Raw genomic sequence first — 18,618 nt, 5'->3', positions numbered from 1 at the left:
GTCCTTTAGCTGCAACAGCTCTTCACCCTTGCATGTGTTTACCCCCTCCAATGTATTCAGAGAGAGCAACCAGATCCCCCCATAGCCTTTGTTCAACCTGCCAAGCTCTTCAGTCTCCTCGTATAAGCCAGGTCCCTGACCATGCTACCGGCCCTTCTCTGGGCCTGGTCCAGTTTGAGTTCATCTTTCTTGAACATGGCTGACCAGAACTGGGTGCAGTATCCCAGAAGAGGTCTTACCCCTGCCTCCTACAGTCGGTATTGATATGTCCCTCTCTCTACTGGAACTACCTCTCCTGATTCAGACTATGATCACATTTTGCCTTTTTCACAGCCACTTCCTAGGGCTGGGTTGTAGTCATCCTGTGATCAGCTATAGACCTAGGTTTTTCTCCTGCTGTCATTTCCAACTGAGAAACCTTGAACTTCGAGCAGTTTTTGTAAGTGCATGATCTTGAACTTTGTACTATTAAATATCATCTCATTTCTATCACTCCAGTTCTCAAGGTCATCCAATTCTTCTTGTATAATACTCCAGTCCCCCTCTGTATTCACAATGCCTCACAACTTTGTCTCATCAGCATAGTCCAAGTTTTTGTTCCATGGACATTATCTGAAACTCTTAGCTATTACCATGATCATAGGCCACATTGGTAGGCGTGGTTTAAGTTATACTGAAATGGAAGAGACAAGGTAAAGGGCCTGTCCAGAATAGATCTTAAAGGCAGAAGAGATCACTGTGATCATCTAGTTTGATCTCCTGTGTAACAGAGGCCAGAGAACTTCCCCAAAATCATTCCTGTTTGAACTAGAGCAGAGAAAAAACATCCAGTCTTGAAGTTGTTAATGGTTAATTGTACTCCTTCTTAAAAATTCAATGGGCAGATGATGTGAAGTTGGTGCAATACATCGGCTAGGAAAGTTAGAGAGAGATGTGAGCAGGACATTGTGAGCTAATAAACATCATCAAGCCCCGCCAGCCCAACAACCAGAATTAGACTAAAGCATTACAGCCCACAGAAAACCACACTATTATGTGCCATAGGCAGAGAACAGGACAGAAGCCCTAAATGACAAACTTCTAGGAACCCAAGGGCTCCAAAAAGTGTGAAGGGGGCAAGCAAAGTGGAGAGGAATTGAGTCGGTCAAAGCAGGCCTAACAAGGAGATATGGAAGGAAAGGACAGGGACACACGCTGTTGTGGAGACATACCACAGTGAGATCTTTCAGACTGTGAACCAGGCTGAAGGGGAGTGGGGGAGGTTTCAATTAGGATTGCAGTAGCAGTTGGTTCTTCTAGTACCTTCCATCAGAACCTCTCAAAGCACCTTCCTGCTTCAATGGCTGTTTGTATACAGTAAGTGGTCTGAGAAGCTTTGCTTCTCTGTTAACCCTCCCCCCACCAAATTTCTTCAGTGACACCCAAAGCTATGACGGAGCCTGTGAATGGAGCCAGGGTACAGAACCTCCCACAATGTGCAAAGAACTTAGAGCATTTAAAGCACTGAGGAGTCAAAAGATGACCTGCATAATGGGTGCTTCACCTTTTGCTTCTTTACAAGAGCCTGAAGAGTTGTGGGGTTTCTAAACCATTTTCCATTAGAAATCTTGGGCTAAAGACTGTCTAATCAGAGAACTAGCAGGGCTCTGACAAGAAAGGGAACCATACTGACAGAAACGGAGAGAGAGAGAGAGACAATAAATCGACTGTTATACTCTTCTGTTCACCTGAGGAGTGGCAGAATGGGGGAAGTGGAACTAGGAATCTCTCTGAGTGGTACCATTGACTTGAATTCACTTCCTGCTTTCGGGACATCCAACTTCCACACAACGTTCAGACCCGAGGCAGTTTTTTCTTTAAACTTTTATTCCAAAAATCCACCCCCAAGAAACAAAATATTTCCCTTCAGAGGCTGGTATTTTCCCCTCCCTCCCCGGCAAATGTCTCTCCTGTTCATGTGGTAATAGGTTAGGAGCAAAGATTCTCTCTAAAACCAGTATTGGAGACTGCTTAGAAAATAAAAACAAAAAAATTCCAATGCGCTCCACCTCCCTTTGCCCCCACATAATAACCCCCCAACCCAAAGGGCGTAAGACTTGTTTTCTTTTACCCTTAATGCTTACATTTAATTTTAAAGCACAAATGTTGGAGATGGACTCTAAATCACCAACAAAAAAAATATATATTTACAATATTTCTCTGGGGGAAAAAAAAAACTAAACAAAAAAACCCAAACACAAAAACACAACCAAAACCCTTTAAACCAATAGTGACTTTCTTCAGGGAGTTTTATTTAGGGTTTTTTTTTAATCACTAAGTGATTTCATATATATATATATTTTTTCTTCTTTCCTTTGTGGATTTTCATCCCTTGCCCTCCAAGTTGGTGGCCAGATACAGCAACGAGTATCGCACCTTTATTTTAATTTTTTATGTCTCTGAAGCCACAGACTTAGTGGAGGGCGGCGTCTGAGGCGGCGGCGGGACAGCAAACAAACTGACCACTTCCTTCACTCCTCAATCAGCTCGGCTCCTCCTCCTGCCTACCCCAGACACCCCTGGAGCATTGACCTGCTGTAGTTGAGCGCTGAATGCGTATGTGACTGTAGCAAAGATGCATTTGTTTTCCAAACTGAAAAGCCAGCCCAAAAATCCTCATGGCTGGCATGCCCCCCACGTTGGATGCACTTAAGATCTCCTGCTTACAGCTTCCCCTGCCTTCCTTTGAAACAAAAACAACAAACATAGTTTGATTTTTCTGTTTTCCACAGGAGTAACCAAAAATAAAATGGTGGAAAGCTTCCACTTCTAGGTCAGTGATAAAGTGGGGTTTGGTGGTTTGTTTTTTTTGCTCAAAACTCAGTATTCATTGCAGCAAAACTCCCATGTACCGAGGCACTGCGGAATTCATCACACTTGCACGTTCCAGTCAGCAAGCAAGCAGGCTCACGCTATGGAGGGCGGGGGCGGAGGAGGGGAAGCATAGGACCTGAGCCCCCCCCACTGGGGGTTCAGTGGATTTAAACAAAGACATCCCCCACCCCCAGCCAACACTACAGCAGCAGGAGTCATTGGTGCCAGAGCATTTGGAGCCAGCAGCCGTGGGGAGAGCTGGAGGGGCGACAGCTGCTTCTGCCTCCCTTATTGCTTTTGAAGCAGTGAGGGTGCATCTGGTCGAGTCTCCTTTGAGGTTTCACAACCACTCGTCCCTCCCCCTTTTCCCTGCTGCATAGAGAGTCCCTTTCTCCCCCGCCAGGCTGGAGAGGGCTGTGGGAATGCGTGGCAGGCTGGTTTGTGCTATCAGTATGCTCAGAAGTAGGGGGTTGGGGGGCAGGAGGAGGGGAGGAAGAGAGCAGAGTGCAAACTGTGCATTAAACATCGACAAGCTCAGAGAGTCAGGGGAGCGTCCAGTCGCTCGGGGAGGGGGGGGGGGGGGGAAATAACAATGACCCAAAATAAGATTCCAACCTGTCTTTTTAAAGTGCAAAAAGCTCTCTGCTGCCCGAGAGAGAGGGTTCTTTGGACCGACCATTCATTGCAAAGGAAAAGTGGCAGCTAAAGGGGTAGGGGGACGGGGGCAATCACGCCCCTCTCCACGTCGCCCAGTTTGAGATCCGGCAGCTATGCTGGCGAAGGATCCTCTCCTCTGGCTGCACCGTCCCATGAGCACTCAATGATACTAGCCTGCAAGAAGCGGGTGGGGAGAGCACGTAGTCCACCCTGTGCAGGATCTAGAAACCCCACTGATGCCTTCTGAGTCCTCCCTGAGCTCTGATGGACCCTGGACCCCTGCAGACTCCCACCCCCAGCCCTCCCCACAGCCCCAAGGGTGTGTGGCTAGACGGTGCTCTGAGCAGGCTAGCACTGCTCTGGAGTGGAAGCGTGGCTAGCCCTGGAAGAGACACCAAGCCTTAAGAACCCACTGCAATGGGGCTCTCGCCCTTCTACATGCAAGCCGACCCCCAGCACATCAGCAGGAGGAAAACCCCAGCCACTTTAGCTAGGCAAGGCCAAGAGGAGGAGAAGCTTAGGGGGCAAAGATATGGCACGCGTGCGAGGTTATGAGAAGCCACGGGGCCAACAGCGACACACATGGCAGTGGCACTGGAGAGACCAGGCACGCTTGTTTCACACCATCCAGCTCCAATCCCTTTTCCACGGGGAGGGTGCTGCCCTTGCCCTGCTAAGTAGGAAGTGAAATCTGTTTTCAGGGTGCCAAGGCAGGGAGAAAAGGGGGGCACGGTTCCCTGTGCAGACACCTCTGCAAAACCTCAGACTAAGAGCAGCCAGCTTCCAGAGTGAGCGGCCCTGGCCGCTGCCCATTCCTCCTCAGCTACGCGCCAGCCTGGCAGGGCACTTTCAGCTGCCGAAGTCCCAGGAAGAGGAGGAGGAGGAGAGACAGTGGAGTCGGGCTGGCCACTGCCCTGCCTGTGCAGGTAGGTGACGGAGGAGTGCACGATGTTGGCCTCACAGCAGGACAGGGCTAGGGAGGAGGAGGGGCTCTCCAAGAGGGGTGGGATGGGACCTTTCCTTCTCCTCAGTCTGCCTGGGGTAGGTCTCTAGCTGATTTTCTGGATCAGCTTCTCGTCAGACAGGCAGTAGAGGCTGCTGATGGACAGGTCTGAGATGAAGTGCTCGCAGGCCTTGCGGGTGATCTGCTTGCAGCCTCGCAGGTCGATCAGGGTGAGGTTGGAGATGCGCCGCAGGTATAGCAGGGACTGGTCCGTCAGCTTATTGCAACCTGAGCAGGAGAGGAAGGGGTTACAGTATAGAATGCCCCATGCCCCAGCCACGCACAGCCCTATACGACCCCGAATGTGGGGTAGATCATGGGAAGGGACGCTGAAATGTATATTGCATATGAAAACATCCCAGCCAGCCCCCCAATACCCCAGCCAGCACAGCAGCCCCTGGGATATTTAATCAGTGGTCAAATTCAGTCTAAACAGCCACTACATTTTAACCTTTTCAGTCTGCCATGGGCTGTCTCTCTACCATCCACCCTGCAGCTGCCAAGAGGGAGATGGTGATTTCTGCTAGCTAAGGGAACAGTTGGGTCTCACATCTAGAGCTGGCTGAAATTTTTCAGACAAGGTTTGTCACAAAATGCTGATTTCACTACATCAAAATGTTCCACTGGGATACGTTCACTTGGTCCATTCTTCCAGTGGAAACCCGTCTGGTTCCCCCACATCCCCCAGCAGACTGCCTGGTCAGCTGCCACAGAACTGGGGGCCTGGCAGAGCCCTGGCAGCTGGGGCTCAAAGCTGGGGGGTCCTGGCTGAATGCCAGAGAGGCTGGAAGCAGGGCTGCCTGGCATCCGGGCGGCTCAGGGAGTCACTTCTGAACTATTGTTTTGATCACTCTCATGTGGAATGAAGGGTTTCATGCGTTTGGGAGCTTGCCCACGGAATGGGAATGCCGAGCAGCCCTGCTGGCCATAAGGGCTATAGGCTTAACGTGTTTCAAATGGGAGAGTGGGGATTTCAGAGCGCAAGCCTACTGTAGCAGATGCTGCGGAACACCTGGTGCACTGGAAATGCTGCCACGTGAGCCCACGCCCTTCATTTAGCCTTGGGAGCAGAGTCCTAGCTGCTGTGTATTGCTGAACAGCTGCAGCTCACTCATCTCTGGAGCAGGACTAGGGTGAAGGCCACAACTGAGCCAACATGAAAACCAACCCTCCCTTGCCCCCCAGCAGCGTGGAACCCCCTAAGGAAGGGTAAATGAAGGTGGAGCAGTGACCCTGTCTGGCGCCAGGTAGGGGTGCAGAAGCTGCAGCACCTGCCATGTTGATCTCGGTGAGCGAGTTGCGCGTGGAAGACCCCACGGCCGTTAGGAGGTTGGCCGACTGGTCTGTAAGGTGGCTGCAGTGACTAAGGTCGAGTCGTGAGAGCAGGGGCATATGGCGGATGATGAGCCGGAGCGTGGCATCGGTGATGTCCAGGCCGGCCAGCCGGAAGTCCGTCATGTTGCGGAGTTTGCTGCGATTGTCTTGACCTGCAGAAGAGGGTGGAAAAGAGAGTCACGTCATGGCCACTCCCAGCTGCAATCTCTCCTGTTACAGGCCAGCACCTCCCCCTTCATCACCTGCACCATGAGGTGAACTTCTACTAAGTCAGTGCAGTCCATCCACCCTGCAACCCTGCCTGGAGACCACAGCCCCCAGAATACTGATCCCCCCATCCCGTGACAAGCACAGGTCCCATTGCACTCCCTGAATACTGGCCCCCTGGAGACTCTCGGTAACCACAGCCCCTGCCCCCAAACATGGTCCCACCCGGGGCCCTCCTTGTGCAACCACAGCGCCCATCCCCCACATGACCCAGGGACCAACATACTGGGTTTGTCTGTTGGAGGTGTGAGCAAGTCCCGGATCTGAGGGTCCTTGATTCCTACTGCCCACCGAAGATCGAGGGTCCTGAGAAGGGGGCAGCTGGAGGTACTGAGTGCGCAGACTGCTGACCAGGAACAGCCTGCTAAGATGAGGTCTTTCAGGCCTGCCAGGAAGAGGGTGAGACAGTGAGTCGAGAAAGCCCTGAACTCCAAGACACTCCTGTAGCTTCCTTCCTTACCTGAGACATATAGGACCCTTTGCCCACACCCCCGCCAACACATGCTGATGAATTCACCTCTCGCTCACCCCTGAGGGACAGAAGACCAGGATGGGACGTACACAGAACCTGAATTCCCATCTCATCCTGGCAAGGTCCAGGGGAAGGGGAGGTTTCCTGGGTTCTCCGCTATGTCTCCAAATCTCCTGGAGATGTGAGGACACAGTGGAGGACACAGGAAACTAATTGCTACAGCTGGATTCCCCACAAAACTCAAAGATTCACCAGGACTCCAGGGAGTGGGCAGTGCCATGAGACACCCTGAAGATACATGAACATGGCACCAATCCTAGATTACCTCTGACACCCGCAAAGGGCACAGGGCTATGGCACCCATTGCCAGCTGGCTATTCAGAGTGGTGGCAGGGCTTCCACACCAGGGGCTTCCAGCACAGGGATGTTCTGCTTTGCCCTCAGCATTACAACCCATGTGCTGAAGAGAGAAGGGTCCCCCCCTAAAAAAGCACAAGCCCCGCTCACCTGGCAGCCTGTTGACAAGCCAGGTGAGCTGTTTTTTGGAGATATTGGTCCAGCTGAGGTCGAGGCTGACCGGCTGCCTCTTGATGATGCCGCTCAGAGCCTGGGGAGTGATGGACTTGCATCTGCTCAAATCGATCTTCGTCCACAATCTCTTGTCGCAGCACCTGATGCAGAGAGACATGCATGTGGGGCGGGAAAAGCCCATGGCCCCACCCGATGCAGACTGCTACATGCCAAATGAGCGAGGGAGCTCCAGTGGTAACATGCTCCGAAGGGCTGGAGGTGAGCCCCCTGCCAGCTGCGCTAGCCACACTGTGGCAGGCTCTTAGAGAGGATTGTTCCTACCCATCCCAGTTCCTCTCTCTAGACGCACTCCAGTTTGTGCGGGAGGAGCCATTCCTGAACCCAATTGTACGCTCACTCCCCAGCACAGTGTTGGGCTGCCCCAGGAAGCAGCAGCAGGGCAGTCCATCATTTCAGCACTGTTGGCCACACCAAGAACGGGGGAACGAACGCCCAGAAGAGAAGCCACGCTGGGGCAGCAACTCACAGGTTACAACCCTGGCAGGCCTGGGGGATCAAGTGTGCTTGTGGCCTTTGCAGGCACTGAGGTCTCTGAGGATGGCCCCTCCTCTGAGGGGTTGGAACAGACGCGGTCCCTGCTCCCTGCCTCACTAGCTAGGAGGAAGCATGTGGGCCCAGCTCTCCTCACAAAAGCTACAGGCACCTCCACTGCCTTTGATGGGAGCCTGAGATGAGATAAAAAGGCCGCTGGGTAGAACAGGCAAACGCCATTGCCCATCACGACTGGGGACTGGCGGGGCTAAGAGATATTCAGGACCCCATGGGAGACTTCACTGCAACAGCATCAAGCCCAAATCCTCAGTGGCTTTGTGCAGCCTTGAGACATAGCTCGGCAAAGCCACCAGGAGAGGGGTGGTGGACGCAGGTCACGATCAGCCATAGGCCAGGTGATGAGAGTGCAGGATTGGTCCTATGGGGCACTAGCAAGGATGGCAGGCAGGACAGGAATTCAGGAAATACTCTGATGGAGAGGACACTGGCTGGTTATGGCCCAGTGGCACCATTCCAGGAGAGGGGTATTTCTTAAGGTTGGGAGAGCAGGTATGAAAAACAGAAGCAGGGGAAGCTTCCAGCACCAGCACACCACAGTCAAGAACCAATGGGAAATAGCACCTCTGCAAGGGGCCCAAAACATACTAGTTGCAAGGGTACCGTGCTTGACCCTGGAACAACCCTCCCCCCCCCCATTTCTCTCTCATTTGGTACCAACCAGCTGGCGGGGGTCCTATGCCTTTGAAGAAGGCGGTGGTGACACCACGCCCCACTTACCATTTGTACCAGGTCTTGCACACCCGCATACACTCGCACAGCTCCCTGCGGCTGAGGTAGCGGAAGACAGACATCCACACCTCGCGCTGCATCCAGCTCTCCTCGCCGTCCTGCGCCCGGCCACCTCTGCCGTTCAGCCGGACCACCCCGCCCTCCTCCGCACTTTCCTCCTCCTCCTCCTCGTCCTCAGCCGCCCCCTCCTCATCGGCCATCTCCTCCTCCCCGGCCCGCTGGGGCGTCCTGGCCGGGCAGTGGCGCACGACCACACGGGGAGAGTGCTGCAGATTGGTGGAGGAGGCGGTGATGGCCTGCAGCTTGGGCACAATGGAGGTGCCGTGCAGGTCTTTGGCGGGCCTCTGCAGCGTGACCGTGAGATAGGATCCGTGCAGCTTGGCCTTCTCCACCTCTGACAGCTCCTTCTTGCCGCTGGGGTTGTTCTCCTTCTCCCGCACCATGGTACGCTCTGTGTTCTGGAGCCGCAACAGCTGCCGCCGCTTGAAGCGCTCGTCCCGGCTGGCGCTGTGGTGGTCGCTGGGGCCGGCCCCCGGCGACGAGCGCGTCACCACGCCCCGCGGTGACGCTGGATCGTGGATCAGCTGCAGCATGGAGGTGGGCGAGTGCGGCGGGGGCGTCAGGGGCTCCTCGCAGCTCCGCAGGGGCCGCAGGACTTTGGCCTGCACTGTGTCCTCGTCACTCTCCTCCATCTTCCGCTTCTGCGAAGCGGCCAGAGAGGGGAGTTAGGACCTCACACGTCAGTGTCCAGCCTAGGCAGCGGCCCCCGACAATGTAGCAGGCAAGACCCCGGGGGAGCACATCGCCCCCACTCACCTGGGCAACAGCACCTTCTCTAGGCACTGAACAGTGGGGACTGTGTCGATAACACCCAGTATGTGCAGGAAGGGCAACAGAGAGCTCCTCCCCACCCTGGGCCCAACACTGTCCACATGGCAAGTCTGCTCTCCAGCACTGATTTGTAGAAACCAGGACAGGGAGCAGAGGGTGTTACAACTGAAAGCACAGCAGGGCTCAAGCCAACCATCCAGGCTGTGGGCATCTTCTTCACCGTAACCTCGCCCCCAGGCCATGGCACGCTTACCGGGCCCTCCCAAAGTGCTTAACTCGTGTCTGGTTTCCAGGATGGGGCTAGCAGCCCCTCCACCCTTTGCAAACCCACCTGCACAGGGGACTCTGTCAAACTGTTGGGAGTCACACTGACAGGAGGGGCTGGGAACAGTGTCAGTTTTCAGGATTACATGATCAGAGTTCAGCCCCTAAATCCACACCCGGCCACCCGAATAAGTGGCCTGATTTTCAGGGCTGCTCAACTCCCAGCCGTTCCCCCCTGAGCTACTTTGCCTAAGGGAGCGGTGGTGGAAGGGCTAAGCCACAAGACTTTGCTTGTCCTTGAGGCCAATGGGAAACCTGCCCCCTCCCACTGCTGAGCCCGGCACCCAGACTGGACACAGTCATCTCCTCCCGACTTGCAGCCTAGCCCCTGCAGGAGGGTCCCCACCTTGCTTGCCTCTGTTGGGACACTGTTCTCTGGGGCAACAGGCACAGTTCTACGTATGATCTGGTAACCGTAGTTCTGCTGCCTAGGAAGCGCTGCCAGCCTCCACTTGGCCAGCCGGCGCCGCACATAGTCTGCTCGCTGCTTGGTGGCAGAGTCTGGGCGCCAGTGCCCCTTGAGGAGCCGTTTCTTCTGCAGGATGCTGGAGTTTTTTTGTTGACGGGCTCTCTGTGAACGCGGCGGGTGGGTGGAGATGGCAGAACTATGAACCTGCTCCACTGCAAGTTAGCAACACGCAGCTCCACCAGTGCCCACCAGCTGCCTGGCCCCACCAAGGTGCCGCCAGCTTCACCAGTGCCCATCTGCTTGACACCGCACTCAGTGCCCTCTGGTTCCTGTTGACCCCATGTGGCCATGCATATACGCACACACGTGCCTGGCTTCGTGGCATGAGAACCCCAGTGGAGCCTCCTCAATTCTCCCTGCAGCCGTGTGTCCAGAGTGAGCAGAATCCCACACCCAGGTGGGCTCCCTGCTCCCCCAGATCTCCCCACCTGAGAAGAGCTGAGTGGGTGTGTGTTTAGAGGGCAATCCAAGTGCTCCCATACTCCACCCCCCCCCCCAATGCAAGCAGGTCTCCTCTTACCTGGCCCTTCTCCGAGTCATCACCCTGGTAGCACTTCGGACACTCCCAACAATTGGGCAATTCATCATTCAGCAGTCCTTCCCCATCCATCTACAAATGGGAGTTATCAAGTGGTTAGGCACCGCAGTTCAGCCCCGTCCTCCCTATGAGAGTGGACCCAGAAAGCCGTCCCCCCACGCCCCACTCACCTGCAGGCAGCCAGGGTGAACGATCTCATTGCAGATGCAGCATTCCATGAGCTTCTTCTCAAAGTCCTGTGAATCCTCGTTCTGATCCACCTCCCCGCAAAGCGCGCATGTGACCGAATGAGGCAGCCTGGGCTACAAAGGAAGCCAAGAGTGAAACCAGGGAGACGGGCACCCTGAAGGACGTGCCCTCATGCTTGGGGGACAGTTAGTTCCAGGAGCTCCCTTGTGTTGCCCCAAATCCTGCTCTGTCAAACTTGGGAGATTTGGAGTGGAAGGCTCAAGCAGATTCCCCTCCATCCTTGTCCCCAAGTGGCCTGCCTCTGCTCCCCTACTCCCACATTTAACCTGCCGCAGAACTCACCGCTAAGCACTGCCGCAGGACGCAGGACTGCTTCATGCGACCAGGACCCCCAAACTTCTTCATGTCCCTGCAGTAGTGGCACATGCCGCACTCGCCCTGCATGCAGGCCTTGCATTTACGGCACCGCACCCGCCTCCGCCGTGCTCCTGACACTATCGGAGACACTGTGGGCCTCACAGGCGTTGGGCGTGGGGCTGGCTTCATGGTGTGAGGCTTGGTGATGGGGATGGTAGGCAGACGCACCTTCGGCCGGACCTGGAGCTTTAGATAGCAAGGGAAGCACAAATGAGAGGTCAAAGATTGGAAGGTTCATGACTCACAGCTTTCAGTCTATCATGTTGGGGCAGCAGGAGCATCTCAGCCAGCCTATGTCTCACATCTTTCAGCATCTTGCATGCTGATCTCAAAAGGACTGCACAGATTCAGCCCAGTCAGTGTTATCCCCGTTTTACAGAGCTGGGAACAGACGTATCCAAGTAAAGGTAGGATTAGATCCCTAGCCACTAAACTGCTACACCCCAGAGACAGGTGGGAAGTCTGTACTTTCATACCATGAGCCAAGGAAGGAGAACGACTGTCTGAAGCACTTACCATCTTCCCCAACCCTTGCACCAATCTCTTCTTCCAGTTGTTGAGTCAGAGCTATAAAGGGGCCCCTACATCTGTATGACCTTAGAGAGCGGCTTGTCCCCTTCCAGCCTCCCCCTGGTGAGACCTGTTTGTCGAGCCTGGGAAAGCATGCCAAATCTGAAACGGTTTATAACTAGCCCAGCCGCTAAGCACCTTCGTAAGAATCTTCTCCACACAATTGCAGCAAATTCACCAATTGTGAGTGCTTTATACTGCTGGGAAGCTGGGATTTCAACCCTTAGCGGCATCCACCTCAGCCTGTTAGGGCTGGTCAGTGGTCTTGAGCTAGCATGGCTTTTTGGTCCAGGCCTGAATATTGATGTGCTGGCCCTTGGAGCAGTGCAGTTCCCAAAGTCTCTACCAACAGGCCACTATTTGGACATTTCTAAGAGCAACACCCCTAGTGAGAGTAGCCTAAACAAAAGGGACAGAACATCAACCCTCATGGAACTATGGGCATAAACTAATCTCCAGCTGGGGTAAGATGCAGACCCACCTGGCCAAAGGTGCTGGGTGGGGGGGCTTATTGCATCTGCCTTTCTCCAAGTCAGGAGCTAGGAAGACAGACAAACTACTTGGCCAACTGCCAAGGCAATCATTTCTGTTAGAGAGGGCCCCATTTTCCAGCACTCTCCTTCCCTTTTGGTCATCTAATTCTGACTTATGAACACAGAGAGATTTAAAAATTTAGGTACTTAACTCCCATTTATCTTTTAAAAATCTAGGCCTTATTGCTTATTCCCATGTATTCGCCAAATAGATTATGCAAACATTTAGCCTATGGGAGCTTTCATAAAGTTTTCCCATGACTACTTGCCATTAGTGGCAAGTGACTCAACAAATAAGTCACATGGTATCACTTGGCTCCACACCTGGATGGCAAACTTTGGATGGAAATGGCGGAGAGTGGCAAATCCTGTTTGTGTATGAATAGCTGGTGCATTCAGACCAACACACTCAGATTCATGTATAGCAGCGGTTTTCAACTGGGGGGCCGTGAGCCCCCACCCCATAGGGCTGAAGCCCGGAGCTCCAAGTCTGCCTCCCCCCTGAGATTGAAGCCTGGAGCCCCGGCCTCAGAATTCCTTGGCAGGAGCACAGCAGGGACTGATTCCCATAAGAAAGGGGAAGAAGCCTGCTTCACCCTGATGTGGGCTTTTTAAGACAGCAGACACTAGGTAAAGAGTATCTGTGGGAGGCCCAGACTCTGCTCCAAGCCAGCCACCTAAGGAAAGTTGACGGGCTCAGAGGTGTTTGCTTGTGGATGCAGACTCGGGTTTATGTTTATCTTTAACTTCTGCACTTTGCACTTCAGTTGCAGTGCAGAATGTGACAGCACCACTTTCTCCAATCTTGCAACTCTCCTGCCACCCTCTAAGGACACCTCCTCCCATCTACATTCCCGCATTTAAGTGGTTCTGGGAAGGGCTGCTTGGAGGGTCTCCGGGCAATCAGGCTACAGGGCTCTCTGCTCTATTTCCACCACTGGAGACTCCTCAGCAGAAGCAGTGGGGAGGAGAGAGGCTATATGAAACCTGAACTGCCAGCAGTTGGCTGGGATATGTGACAGCCCCGTCTCTTACCTTGTCTCTCTTGGGCCACTGGACGATAGGGATTCCTGTAAGTGCCAGTTTGGGGTCGCTGTTTGCGTGCTCCTCCAGCAGCAGCTAATGGAGAGTCAGGAAGAGAAAAGGAAGGAGACAAACAGAAGCACAAGTAGGTAAGCAAGGGAACAAGAAACTGCTGCCAGCCTGGATTTGTCCAGATGCCAGGGAGAGAACATTCCTTTTCAACACTGCTGCAGTGGCTGGGGAAGAGATGTCCTCCACCCTACCCCCACCAGTTCCTCACCACAGCAGACACCTGTTCATCGTTAGCAGAGCTGATCTACACAAGTGATAGTTATCATCTAGCCATTTCAACCCAGCAGTCCCTGGCAGACTACACTGAGATGAGAGTGTGGGTGTGAAAACTAGTTCCTTTGAAACAGTGTGGGGCACAGGAGAGTAAACCCAGCTCCTTTCCCCCCAGTTGCGGAGCTGGAGAATGACTCTTCCCTGTAATTCAAATGCTTGAAACAACAGAGTGCAGGACAGACAGCCCTTGCTCTGGTTTACGAGGCAGTGAATCTCACAAGGAAATTGTAAAGCCCTGTGCTGGGTGCCAGGTAGCTAGAAGCTTCTTTCCATTCTGCCTTCCCATTTGGATTTGACAGTAATGAACAGTTCCAAAAGGCGTTGGGGCTTAGAGGCTTCTGGGAATGTCCCCAGGGCCGGCTCTCCCGCCTTTAACTCCAGGACATCATCCTAAGGCCAGGTGCGAGCGACAGGTGCCTGCATTCCCCCGGGAGAACTCCTGGGCTCCCTGTGCCAAGCCTCCTGCCTCCGCTCTCCACTCCACCCACCCAGACTGCCGTTGCAGATGTGCTTTATTTACTTGGGTGTTGCTATGGCTACGTTTTCAGGAACCTCCCGCTGGCATTCCCGTGAGCCAGGGACCTGCGGTGCTTCCTGCTGCCAGGAGGGAACAGGGCATGGGCTGGGCTCACATCCCCCCCTGCAAAGGAAGCCTCTGCCGGGGAGGGCTGCTTTCCAGTTACTCCCCCGCCCTTCTGAGAAGGCTGCGGGGCGGGAGGAAGTGGCTGCCTGCACACCAGAGAAGCACAGCGTGCTGCTCACAGCCAGACTGTCCTCCCCCAGCCAGCCTTCCCATGAGCACGCACTGAAAGGAGAGGTCAGGGTCTGGGGCATTCACTCTCTCTCTCTCTCACACACACGCCTCAATGCCTAACAGAGCAGGGAAGGGAAACGCACACTCCCCGGCCGCGGGCACTCCAGGAGGCGGCTGTTCAGGCACGCACACCGTGCTGAGTGGGAGGGGGAACACCCTCTTCCACCATCTAACCAAGCAAGGCATCGGGGCGGGGGACCCGAAATATGCCCCGTGGGCTGTGATCTGGGGCGGGGGAACGCCCCGCTGCGCGGATCGCTAGCACAAGCGGAAAATGCTCGGACAGAGGCGAGGGGAGGGGAGGCGAGGTTCCCACCCCGGAACACCCCCAGAAAGGTGCAGCGACCCCGCTTAAGCCAGCAGACCCCAGCCAGAGGCGAGGGGAAAGCCCGAGGAGCTGTTCCGGGAGGGTGGGACAGGATCTCACAGAGCAGCGCCAGCAGCATTGTTCTGCGGCAACGTGGATGGCAGCTGAGCCCCCACTCGCCCGGTTCCCACCCGTCCCCGTCTCCCCCCCCAAAGAAGCTTGGCTGACTGCCTGACCTTGCGTGCCACGTCCCTCCGGCGCTGCCGAGGCTGGGGGGGGGGGGGAAGTTTGCGAGCCCCTTTGTTCCGTGCCTGCGCGGCGAGCTGCGGGGCGCTCCCTCGCTCGGATTCACGGTGCCAATCGGCCAAGCCCCCCCTCCTCGGGGGACATGTCCCCGAGAGCCGCCCTGCCTCCCTCCTTCCCCCCCCCCCCAGGCAGCTGCCCCAGCGGCAGCTCGCTCCTCCAGCGAGGCCGGCCCTCCGTCCGTCAGCCGCTTCCTGTGCCTGGCTGCAGACAATGCTGCTGCGTCACCCACATGCGGCTCCCAGCAATGCTTTGCAGCGGAAGATGGCAGAGGAGAAAGAGCGAGCGAGCGAGGCAGCGCGCAGAGGGCAGCTCGGTTCTGCTGCAGAGTCAGAGGAGGCAGGGACCAGCGGCTGGCTGCTCGCTGATTGGCGGCCAGGCCTGCCCCAAGAGCCCCTCGCTCCTGTCCCCTCCCCTCACCACTGCAATCGGAGAACCCAGGGCCAGACCCGGAGGGCTCAGGCAGGCGGCGTGTGGCAGACTTCAGAGAGCCACAGGAAAGCCTTAACCCCTTGTGCGCGCCGCAGCGCTCCCGCATCGCTCTTGGTCTTAACACGCCCTCGCTAGCCGCCTTCCTATTGTCTGAACCGGGGGGCTTCACGGGCTTCCTCTGAGCCACACTCAGCCCCTGTACAGCATCTGACGGGGGGGGAGGGGGAGGTTTATATTGGGATGAGAAAGGGGGAGATCAGGCCTGATTGCAGGCGCCCCTGAACACGAACTGAGTCTGCATGGCATTGAACCCGGGTCCTAAAAGCATGAACCTCTACGACTTCAGCCAAGAGACCACGTCGGCTAACTTTTGGAGGCAGCTGCCGGCTCAGCTCAACGTGTATTTCCTCCTCTGGTGGCTAGGTCAAAGAGCCATATGGGTTAACCGGACTTACACAATATGCCAGGGCACCCTTCCCATTCCCATCACCGGTGAATCGCAACACAGCACCCTGTGCCACAGCTTCAGCTAAAAACGGAGGGGTTATTTCAGTATGAAACATACAAGGAATGTGGTACCAATCAAGTTCTATTAAATTCTGTGGTATGCTGCTCCCCCAGTTTAATTTATTACACGCCCCCGCACCTTCACTCTTGTAGAAGCTGGCAGGGAAAGCTGAAAGTCTGGCAGGTGAGTAGGGCACAGTTGGATATTTTTGCACCCAAGGGGCACGGAGAGCAGCTGGGGAAGGCCATGGAAGGGAAGTGCACATTAGCTGGATGTTTCCTGCTAAAATAATCAAGGAGCTAGCACGGCTGTGGTTTGAACTGCCATCTAGGTTAGGCATCAGCATCACCACCATGGTGAACTGTCCCTCTCAGAGCTACTGTTGCAGGCTGGCTGTGGACTCAGGCAGACATCTCTGCATAGCTTCCACTGTGCTTGTTTGGCAGAGCCTCCCTGCCTCCATAAAAGGTAGAAGCTTTGTATAACAAAAGCCGAGATGCTGGAGCACAATTCTGCAGAAGTCTGAACATCATGGAGTACAACCAACCACATGCACCTCCTGTGAAATATGCCCTGCAGTCTTGCCCCTCAATGGGAATGGTTTCTTCAGTTTCATTAGGTAAGGGCCCTCACCTACTCAATACACATACCTCCCTTATTCATCATGTGCTGTAGGAAGCTACCTCCTCTCACCTCATCACGTTTGATCTCCCGGCCCTGATCTATCATCCTTGAGAGTTTGGGCAGTTGTCTACTCCACTTTACAGGTGAATAGGGAAGGTTTAACCCTCCCTTTCATAGCAAGAGAGATGAGAAGTGACTGCTTTCTCAGACCAAACACCTCTCACAAGCCACAACCTTGGCAGATTTCATTATGCCCTGTGGCATGGGAACAACTTCCCATGTAGCCAGTGACCTCCTCCCTGCTGCAGAGGGCGCCTATTCCATGCTTCTGGGCAGCCTCCAGGACTGAGTAAGGTCCAGCTCCCTCCAGCACTTCCTCACTTTCCCAACCTTTTCTCCCCAGCAGTGGCTCTTCTTGCTCCAGTATCAGAAGAGGAGGATGTGATGACCAGAAGTCTAGTTTGGCCATTTTAAAAGATGTGGGTTTCAGCAACTGAAGTCCTCGCCACCTCTTTAAACAGAGACAGGAGGGAGCAGCTCTAGACCCTCAGAACCTGGAGAGAGAATGGTGAGGAGGGAACATAAATGTATCTTGATTTATTGGAGGAGTTCAAGAGAGCTTATAACCTGCTTTGAATAAATGGTGGCTACACTTGCATGGCCAAAGGATGAGTGGACAATGGACCCTGCAGGCAGGGAAGGCAGTAGCAGACTATTAGGCAATGAAGGAGGATTTAATTTGGTGACTGAGGTAACAGAAACCAGCAGATTGGTGACACATACAGCAGTTCTGGGGAGCAGTCAGACTATACCATGAATGATTAGCTCTGCTACAGATTGGCAGCAGTCAGACCAGAGAGGATATCCTAGATATGAGAACTTCAGATTCCCTACCCTGAAAGGTGAACAGTGTCTCTCTTCTGTGTTGTACAGCTCCAGGCACAATCCCAGTTGCGCCTTTGGGCACTACCAGAATATAAATGTTTACTACTGCAATTACTAAGAGGTCCAGATTTGGGTTTATGAATAGCTTAAGTCCAATGAGCAGGTAGCAGATATAACAGACTTCCCTGAAGGCCCACTGAACAGCTACACCACTAAGAAACCAGGTCCTCAGACTTTGGGAAGCATTGTGTGGGAAGACTAAGTGACAATGGTGATTGGAAAAAATGGGGGAGCATGAAGCAGATTTAGATCAAAAAGCAGGGAGGGAAAAGGAGCCTCATTTACTACTGTGACCTGACGAGACATAAACTAATGGCTGCCCTGTTAAAAATCCACAAGTGCCATTTTACGCTACGTATCACAAGAGGAGCAAGATGTTAGACATGCACCAGTAAGTGTTGCTCAGATGCACAAGGCTTTGCATGATGGTCAGGAGGTAAGAGTGCTGCTGGATAACGAAAGTTTTCAGAAGTTAGTTCTTCACAAGAGATCTGGACCAATCTACAAATCATCACGTTGTATGTTTGAGGACTGAGGAATCCATGCAGCTCCTGAAGTACACATCACCGTTTTATGATGCAGGTTATTGTAGGAATATTCTCTTCCAATAGGGTATGAGGACAAGGTTTTCCAGTTCTCATAGGCCTTCTTAGTGAAACCATTACAGCTTGCGTAGTGATTCAATCATGGGCCAAGAAAGGAGAGACCTGGGATCATACCAAGAGGTTTTTTTGGGGGTCAGTAAAAACTAAAAACAAGGCCATGGAGAAGAGAGTAAAGGCATGAGGAGGCAAGGTTAAGAGAAAGATGAAGATGGATGTGATACAACCCTCTCAGTATTGATGTTCTAGTCAGAAGGTCTCACTCTTCACCCTCTGTATTTCCAAGTGGTAGAAGTCTGTGGTAAGCCAGTGAAGGGTATAAACTATGTCCAGAATGGGACCACACAGGAGTATGCATTAGGGAATCCCACAAAGGGTAGGAGCC

At 53.9% G+C, this 18,618-nt stretch overlaps 1 protein-coding gene across 2 annotated transcripts in view; it reads right to left on the bottom strand.

Annotated features, from left to right (window-relative positions):
- Positions 1-1,074: 1,074 nt before the first annotated feature.
- The window catches only part of KDM2A (lysine demethylase 2A), a 71,228-nt gene continuing 53,684 nt past the window's right edge, over positions 1,075-18,618 (bottom strand). Inside the window, exons 14-23 of one of the 2 annotated variants that reach the window (XM_067532017.1) lie at positions 13,366-13,449; positions 11,153-11,413; positions 10,792-10,923; positions 10,604-10,693; positions 9,961-10,185; positions 8,448-9,160; positions 7,095-7,258; positions 6,342-6,500; positions 5,785-6,000; positions 1,075-4,741 (exon numbers count right to left, since the gene is read on the bottom strand). In XM_067532017.1, the coding sequence (XP_067388118.1) occupies positions 4,560-4,741; positions 5,785-6,000; positions 6,342-6,500; positions 7,095-7,258; positions 8,448-9,160; positions 9,961-10,185; positions 10,604-10,693; positions 10,792-10,923; positions 11,153-11,413; positions 13,366-13,449 (2,226 nt within the window). In that variant the 3' untranslated portion in view covers positions 1,075-4,559. The remainder of the gene's footprint in view (positions 4,742-5,784; positions 6,001-6,341; positions 6,501-7,094; positions 7,259-8,447; positions 9,161-9,960; positions 10,186-10,603; positions 10,694-10,791; positions 10,924-11,152; positions 11,414-13,365; positions 13,450-18,618) is intronic. The other variant, XM_067532018.1, reaches the window with a different exon arrangement.

The sequence above is a fragment of the Emydura macquarii genome, unplaced genomic scaffold (genome assembly GCF_026122565.2).
Source record: "Emydura macquarii macquarii isolate MOO-44397 ecotype Brisbane River unplaced genomic scaffold, CSIRO-AGI_Emac_v2 contig_3235, whole genome shotgun sequence".
NCBI classification, from domain to species: domain Eukaryota; kingdom Metazoa; phylum Chordata; order Testudines; family Chelidae; genus Emydura; species Emydura macquarii.
This window is presented reverse-complemented; position numbering and strand designations above follow the sequence as displayed.